Consider the following 9,142-nt stretch of genomic DNA (forward strand, 5'->3'; position numbering starts at 1 on the left):
AGGTGACAACCTAGATTTCCCATGTTACATTTGTTTATCAACACGATAAAGAATGTTGAAGCAAACAAACAGATAAAAAAAAACATAAATGAGTTTAACTAGATGTCCAAGTCTTTTATTTCCATCAGTAGCGTGCTATTGCCTAATGTCTATAGCATGTTTTGATAGCAGTTCCACAAGGGTTAATTACACGCACCTGCAAACATTCTCCTATTCTTGTCTGTGATGTTTGGGAACTTGAGGTAGTAGCGATTGGGGGCCTGCAGGCGATGGCCCGGATAGTTAGCACTGTGCACAGCTTGTTGGGCAAGGTAGATAAAAAGTGGCTGTAAATGAAAAAAAAAAAAGAAGAAAGAAACAAAGAGGTAAGAAAGATGGGGCAAAAAAAGAAAATGATAATGTGACAAATAAAATGTCACTTATAATGTGCCAAAGTCTGTGGCAATGTCTCTGTAAAATCAATCACTATTCCAAGTACAAACTGCATGTGTCTTCAGCAAGTGGACGAGTGATTTCTAATTCTGATCTTCATGCAACAATCCCCAATATTATGTGATTTGATGCTAAGTGGGGCAAGCCTCTCCATTTTTCTTTTTTTTTTCTTCTTTTTTTTTTTTGCATTTGTTAGGAACGGCATACAACATCTTATTAAATTTCACAAATTCCCGACATGCTGCAGCCTTGAACCCTTTACGAGAACATCACACTCAGCCATATACAACTTGCATACTAGGCTACTACTGATAATGACATGTGAATTTGCAATCACGGCAGTGTTATACACTGTGATGTTGTCCCCTCTAGCAAGAGTCAAAATACATACAATTGTAAAATGGGGGTCTTTTTGTGGGAGAGACATAACTCCTGCATTCCAATACATTCCATCTCACTTCTCATCACGAAGAGCAGGGAAAAAATCCAGAGAAGAGTCTCATCTTTTACACACCCTGGAAATGTGGGCAATTGATGCCAATGCCTTTACTGTTATAGAATAAAGTGACTTACTTTTATATGAGATATTTTCCTATGAAATCTTTTTTTTTTTCTGAAAAGAGAGAATTGAGAAAATATCCCCAAATTTTCAAAATGTTTCTCTTTACTTTTTCATTGTCACAATTTCTACATCATCATCATCATCATCATCCTAATCATCCTCATCCTCCTCTTCATCATCATCACCATCATCCTCATCATCCTCATCCTCCTCCTCCTCCTCCTCATCATCTTCATCATCCTCATCATCCTCATCATCCTCATCATCCTCATCATCATCATCATCATCTGTAACTACATAGTACTGCCAACCTCTTCTGGGTTGTGGTTCCAAATGATCTCTTGGGTCCTTGCAGTGTAGAGCTCTGTTGAATACTGGCCAAACACCGGCTTGTAGATGGACCCATTGACATGGAAGTCAAATCCTGTCATTGTATAGGTCTGCCAAAGTGGAAGAACAAGCAATTGTTGTACATGTATAAAAGCTGGGACTCTAACAAAGCAAGGTACAAAACAGGGGCGGATCCAGGAATTCCGTAAAGAGGGGGCGCGTTTACAAAATTAAGGGGGGGGGGGGGCGCACGCACCCCTTCTCCCATTTTTTTCTTTTTATTTCTTTTGTTTCAACAAAACATAAGGGGGGGGGGGGGTGTGCGCCGGTTGCGGTCCTCCCTGGATCCGCCGCGTGACTGCAAAATAAAGATAGAAGATAAATACATGCAACCCATTCTGGACAGTATATAAATGCAACTTTTAGACAAAGCCCAGAGTACAGGTATCTACTGGTATGCAAAAAATAATTGGTCTTCCCTGTACATGCAATGCAATAAACATATCATTTCAAACCTTAAATGAGGGATAATATCAAGGTCTTTGAAAAAAGACATAAGAAATCAAAATTTTCTGGTAATTTTAACATATGGATAAAGCAAAATGTGTACAGACTTAAACAGAAAAAACAAACAAACAAACATACAGGAAATCAAACTAAAATCAACAGAATGTCATGACTATTTACAAGTACAGCTGTAAGCTTCAAGAACTTCAGAAGAATTGAATATATTTGTATATTTTAAACTAACTACACGATTTTGTTTTTCAATCCACTCTGACTTTTTCAGGTTGTGAGTCTTTAATCTTGTAAAAGCCAGAACACTGTAGAGATTCCATAGGTGTCTGGTTAAACATTTATTGATGTTTAAGCATCTTCTCTTTCTTACTATGACCTTGCACATAGCTTTCCTTTGATAAATTAGAAACAACTGCAAAACAACAGCAGCAGCAGCAACAACAACAACAACAAAACTACAAATAATGTTTTTCCTTACATTTCGAATAACTTGAGTTTCATGGGTGTAGTAGTCTTGCTGCCCGGAGTAATATCCAAAGTATGACTCGAATCCACGTTGGCTGGGTATGTGCTCTCTGGTATAAAACCCTAAGTGCCACTGAATTTGGAAGGGGGAACAGACAAAATCAATGTAATAATACAATTCTGAGGAAAGCTTTCTTTCTCCTTTACTCTTCCTGTAGCACCAAGGCTGATAAGTTGCATTTTATATTCTAGGATGATCATCTCCCTAAATCAAAATATTAGAGTAAAGAGAGAGAGAGAGAGAGAGAGGGGGAAAAAAAGTAGGACTGAGAGTGAAAGGGCCCTCCATGTTCTTCTTGACTTTTACATTGCATTGTACAGTAAAATCAAACAATCTATAGTCTGTGAAAAATTTGGCAGTGGTTTGGGCCACATCCTTTGCCATGAATACTGTCTCGCATGGTATGTTTTTCATGGCTCTCACATATCATAAAGAAGGCTAGCTGACCTGACGGACTCTGAGAGGAAATTGTCTTCGGACTTGTTCTTCTATTTTTCCGACTGTTTTGCAGAAACCTTAGCATGGGTGATATATTTGGGATCACATGCTGTACTGAACAAGGGTGCCAGAAACTCCAGAGCTGTCTCAGCCAAGTGGCAGCTACTGTACTTCAGTCACACTACTACAGTGGACTCCCGTAATAACGAAGTCCTCGAGACCAGCAGTTTTCTTTCTTTATATCGAAATTTAGTTATAACCAAACAAATAAACAATAAAAAAAAAAAACCACACAGAGTGGATAATGTCGCGGTCTGAATTTTTACTTCGTTCTAACTGGCATTTCATCATAACCGTGTTTGTCATGACGGGAGTGCACTGTATTACGGAGCTGAGAAACTGTGTCACAAGTATATTTACTTTTCCAACCATGTGAGTTCTGTAACCAAGCCTTCTAAGATGCTGTGGCATTGTAGTTTCATTCAGTCCCAGGGCGTACGGCATATCAGCAGTAATTGTTCCAGTCTGGAGCCCTAAGACAACGTGTATCAGAAGATAATGTGGAATACGTATGTGTGAGTTAGCAGACACAAAAGTTCAATTCAATTCAGTTTTTATTTTCCATCCAACAAAGAGTGAAATAAGATATAATATAATATTAAACACATGTAAAACATTCACATTGTTTGATTAATTTCAATCAAGGAATAAAGAAATACATAATGGAAAGTAAATAGCAAAGAAAATAAAAAGATATAAAGTAGAATAACTAAGAACACCTTTGCATGCTTTGAAGGATAGCAAAATAGTACAGGTATGGAAAAAGAGTAGTCCATTAAGAAGCAAGGCTTGCAATACAGTAATCACTCAAAAAATGAGAAATGAATATACATCCTCATCATTACCAGTAATTATTTTGAAGTACAGAAAATACAATTTCAGGCATATCTAACAATGTTCAAGTTGCAGGCACTATTCGATGAGACCTGTGTACCCAACAGAAGAATGGTGAAAAAAAAAAAAAATAATCTCACAATAGTTGATATGACTTACGGACACACATGTGCATGCATTGCCCACACTAGTAAAAAAAAAAAAAAAAAAAAAAAATGAAACTGTACGTTCCTACATGTATTTATACGTCTAGCACAAAATACCTGTATATGTGACTGCCCAGCTCAAAACCCACAAAAAGTGGAGTAGGATTAGGATTCTCTGTATTGCACCAAAATATGTAATTTGGGTTTATACCATTGTAACTGACTCAAATTGTTGCTGAAAGTTTTTCTTACTTACCTGCAAGAGTCACCTTTCCTTTACCTACTGTCAAAATTTTGTGGCCTGTCTGGTCAGGCACTAGCAGATTTTCTTTGCTGACTTAATTGCTTGACACTTTGCCACTTATCCCTAACGTACCTGGGGGGGGGGGGGGGGCCATAATGCCCCCCCCCCCCCCGATGAATTCCGCGACCATTCCGGCGCGCAAATTTTTTTGACCGCGCCGTTCGCTGACATTTTAATTTCAAGTCTTGAGAAACTTTTGAGACCAAATTTGTCACGCCCGGGCATACCGGTCCGAAGCCACACCCCTTCAAAAGACTTTCGTCAACCCCAAAATTGCTCAAAAACGTGATTTTGTGTACAAAGTCAATACAAATTGTGTTCTTTCAATCAATTCATATAAAGATTCATATTTTTAATTTTAGTGGCTGAAATCAATTTATTTTAGTATAATTATGCTTCAAAAAATGTGTGTGACAAATTCTGCTGAAAAAACAACATAAACAAAAGTTCAAAAAACAAAGAAATACATAAAGAATTGATAAAACAATAAAAAACATAAGAAATGAATTTTGTTAGTGAAATTTTTTTTATGCACAAATGTTCGGATGTCACTAGGAATATTCACACCAAAAATCAGCATTCCATATGCTTTTATAAGCCAATTACAGACGAAAATGAGGGTTTTTTTGCATATATTTGCATAATTAATTGATTTAAAATAGAAAATGCAAATTTTTTGAAAATTTAACTTAACAGTCTTGTAGATTACATCCGGCTTTATGTTCATGCAAAATCTTGCGGCGATCGCGCGATCAACGGCCGAGATCTGAAGGGGGGGGGGGGGGGGCCATAATGTCCCCCCCCCCCCCCCCCAGGAATTCAAGCTCGCTAAATAGCCCCAGGCGCGGCGCTAGGGTGCAATTAACTCGCCAAAAGCTTATGACCTCGAAGCCTCAGTTGCAAAAAGTAGACAGCTTGTGTGCGTAAAACCGCTGGGGAAGTGTTGCAGGACAATCGCAATATCTCACCTCAAAGCCATCAAATGATTAAATCTATACAGCAAACTGAAGAAGAAACTATTCTCTAACTCGTAATGTTAGTTATTTGGGGTTTTATTGAGGATAAACGTGTGAAAATAATGTCGAAACTTAGCTTCCAAAACAGAAAATTTGGTCTCAAAACAAGTGTTATTTTCTCACATTTTCCTTCATTGCACAAAAATGAAACTTCGGTATATGACTTATGGTAGTATATCCATGCTGCTCTCCAAATATCTTTTCTGTATCATTTGGCGCACAGCTATGTCTGGAAAAAATCGAGATCACTGTCACTTGTGACCCACGTAAAATCCATGGCGTAAGGAATACGCAGTCCGATGTATTGGTTTTTGTGCTGCTTGAAACAGTTGAAGCACAAAGCAGGGTTCCTCTCTTGCCCACTCACCACCCTGCTGACCGAAAATCGACCTCTGTCGCATTGCGCCGAGCCTGACACCGCTGATTGGCTAAGCGTGCACTCACCAGTAGAAAACGCATGCGCAGGAGGATGATCTAGTTGTGCATGTCCAGTATCTTCTCTTAAAGTTGGTTGTCTTTTTGCTCTTATTTTTACCTAACTACTAATTGCACAAACACGAGACTTCGCAGGTAGTGAGTCTGGTGTATACAGACTAGTAATATGTTGATCAAATGCATATTCATGCAGGCGCAGACTTGTGTCGGGAAAAAATCGTAACCCTTTCCCACAGTCGACTCAAGCAGAAAAATACACATATCTCGAAAGATACATCAGCGTTTTCGCCCAAAAATCATATGAAGGATGATATATTCATATTTGATATATGTGTGAAGTTTCAAGGGATTTGGTGGTAAAATAAGGGAGATACGAGGAGGTGAACTTTCGAGATTTTTTGTCCTTCCCTCCGCACAGCGCTTCGATGACCGTTAAGAATTCAAAAGCTTTGGCCTCTTATCAGTGAGTTAATTGCACCGTAGCACCGGGGCTGGCCCAGGTAAGTTAGGGTTATACCACAGTTTAGGTTTTTAATTTTTCTTTCTTTCTTTAATTTTTTTTTTTTATATTTATTTACATGTGGTCATTGGTCTGACCACATTGAAGACATAAATAGGTCATGCAGTTCAATGATAACCTGTGTGGATGGGGTGTCGTCCGGTCATGATGGCACTCCTGGTCGGGGTACAGATCGGGGTGACGTAGTAGTTTGTCAGCATCACCCCTTCCTGGGCCAGGGTGTCTATGTTTGGGGTGGGGATCTGGGAGGAGCCATGGAAACTCACGTCATTCCATCCCTGCAGGTGGAGCCAGAGAGAGAGAGAGAGGGGTGGGGGGGGGGGATGGGGGGATGGGGGGGGGGAAGAGAAGGGGAATATAAGGGGGTAGACAGGATTGGGTCACAGGAGAGGGGTCATCATTAGACACGTTACCATTTAGCTTTAACTTTTCACGTTCAGTTTAAGTTGGCTACTTTCAAAAATGAAAAGATCCACAGAAGGTTAAAGTCTTAGCTATATGGACTTTGTGAACACTCGCACAGTTTGCAAATTTTGAGGCATATTGACCACAGGTTTTCAAAATATTTTGTACATTTTGTATAATCTCAACGAACTTCAAACAAAGAACCCTGTATAATACGAGGCCCATACATGTAGTAATGCAATTATCTTGAATGTTACGTGTAACTGGTGGTGAATGTCACCCCGACAAGCGCCGACTTACTTTTCCTTGACAGTTTTGGTTGAGATTTTTCAGACAAGTGGAAAAGACCAAAAAACAAAACAAAACAAAACAATACAAAACGAAACAAAACCAAAACCCCTCCCCCTAAAAACACATGTACATATTTTCATGAAATTGCTATTTTATACAAATCGGTTAATGAATCAACTAATATTTGTGACGGTAAGATCACTTAATATTTGTGACGGTATTAGATCTATCAACATTAAATGTACCTTACCTCCAGCCATCATTCCACAGAGCATACAAACAGTATCTTTGCTCAGTCTGTGCAACAACAACATTTTCTTTGACATTTAATCCTTTTTTGTGTGCTTTTCTGTATCAACTGTGAGTTAGAATGACTGTTTGCCCTAAAAAACAAGCAAACAAACAAACACAAAACTCCCCCAAATCTGACTTACCAGGTCATCCGCTACAATGAAAATGATATTTGGTGGTTGAGCTGCAAGACTGCCTGGAAAGAAGACTAGCAGGAGAGTGAAAATGAAGAAAGACATAGTACTGCTGACTGCCGACTCCAACATGGTTTTGCCAGTACTAGGCTGTGTATCAGGTTTCAATCCTTACTGCTCATCCCTGGATACTATTACAAAGGACCGTTTATTCTGTGCCTGTGAAAGATACCATCAAGGATGAAAAGAAAAAGGTATTGTTAAGATGTTGCTTTTTCACTGATATTGACGAAAGATCTATAAATGGCACAAGCCAGATTTATGTTCCACAATAAACATGATGTATAATCTAGACAGGATTTTCTTTAACGAAATAACAGAAAACTTTAACCCTGTAAAAAGGCCGGGGGGAGGGGGTTGAATGGACCTACCCCCTCCCCCCCTTGACATTTTTCGGGACTACTCCGCTGTGCAAAATTTTTTTACCGTGCCGTTCGCTGACTTTTTACTTTCAAGTCTTTCGCATCTTTAGACACCATTTTAATGAAAATCGCACATACTGTTACGATGCTGCACGACCTTTTATACATGCCTGTCAGACTGAAAATGGCTCAAAAACATGATTTTATGTGTAAAGTCTATGCAAATGGAGTTTTCTCTTCTTATTCTAGCCCGACCAGACACACAGCGACTGGGCTGTGTATAGTTATTCTTATTCATATAAATTATAATGATTACTTTCACTTTCGTAGGCTGAAACTAATTAATTTTAGCATAATTATGCTTGAAGTAGGTTCTGTCATAAATTTTGTGAAAATAAAATGATAAAACAACAGGTCGACAAAACAAAGAAATACATAAAAATTTCAAAAAAGGTTCTACATTGTAGTCTACATAAGAAATTGATTTTGATACCAGATTTTCTTTTTTTTTTAATAATAGTACTATTTAGTAGGCGCTAGGCCTCATACATTGTTTTGGAATGCTACAAAGAATGTTATCACCAAAAGTTAGGATTCCTAGAACTTCTAAGTTGTTTACCTATTGTTGTCGATCCTCGAAAGCACACTTCGCTACGCTCCGTACTCTGATCTACTCTTGAACTAGGAAACGCACAGTCCGTCACATGACTTCAGCACCCTTGCCTTGTTGTCAGGTGATCAGTTGACCAAACAGAGGGGATAACCTTTTTCGTGGTGTTTGCTTTAATTTCCAAGTTGAAGGTATTTAAAAACTACTTTTTATTCCATCATATTTCACAATTTATTCACATTATTTAGGTTTCAGTTATAAAATTTTATTTACAATGCAGAAAATATGGAGTTGCTCATACATATTTTCTTTTTTAGAGCAATAAAAATAGATATATAAGTGAATGACTGGCACAAGGCTAAAGCTTACTACTAGTATCTCGTGCATGAGGCTTGTTTCGGGTTACGCGTTTCGAGCTGCTCATGACTCGACTCACTCTGCTGATGAAAAGACTGTCAGATCCAGACGAGGTAAGATCAAGGTAGTAATGGCCTCACGCAGTTAAATGAGTTTGGTTTGCTCTAGACGTCTGTTTACTCGAGATCTAGAGCCAAGAACGGAGTAATCAGTGCACTGGCACTGTTACAAAACACTGACGCTTCCGCTTTCTTCCATTCTCTTCCGGTCGCAGGTGAGCCACTGTGAGCCTGGCCTGCGCCGCGCCTGTGTGTAGTAAGTCATACGAGTATTACGTCTTACGACATGTCGCACATGTCATAGCAGCTGCTTACAATTAATGCAGCTAGCCCGACCCCCGTCCCCGCTCCGTGCGCCAGTGTACAGCGACAGGGCTGTGGTAATAAGTATTTAAGGTCCTAGTATATCTATAATTATACTACTAGTTCTAGTACTAGCATGACTAGCAAT

General features: G+C 39.0%; 1 protein-coding gene across 1 annotated transcript in view; it reads right to left on the bottom strand.

The window, feature by feature from the left end:
- LOC140236168 (arylsulfatase I-like) overlaps positions 1–7,450 on the bottom strand; it is a 12,148-nt gene extending 4,698 nt beyond the window's left edge. The window contains exons 1-6 of the mRNA XM_072316135.1: positions 7,253–7,450; positions 6,241–6,400; positions 3,228–3,340; positions 2,322–2,441; positions 1,306–1,434; positions 197–326 (exon numbers count right to left, since the gene is read on the bottom strand). Of these exons, the coding sequence (XP_072172236.1) occupies positions 197–326; positions 1,306–1,434; positions 2,322–2,441; positions 3,228–3,340; positions 6,241–6,400; positions 7,253–7,375 (775 nt within the window). The 5' untranslated portion in view covers positions 7,376–7,450. The remainder of the gene's footprint in view (positions 1–196; positions 327–1,305; positions 1,435–2,321; positions 2,442–3,227; positions 3,341–6,240; positions 6,401–7,252) is intronic.
- Between the last annotated feature and the right edge of the window lie 1,692 nt (positions 7,451–9,142).

The sequence above is a fragment of the Diadema setosum genome, chromosome 12 (assembly GCF_964275005.1).
Source record: "Diadema setosum chromosome 12, eeDiaSeto1, whole genome shotgun sequence".
Classification (NCBI taxonomy): domain Eukaryota; kingdom Metazoa; phylum Echinodermata; class Echinoidea; order Diadematoida; family Diadematidae; genus Diadema; species Diadema setosum.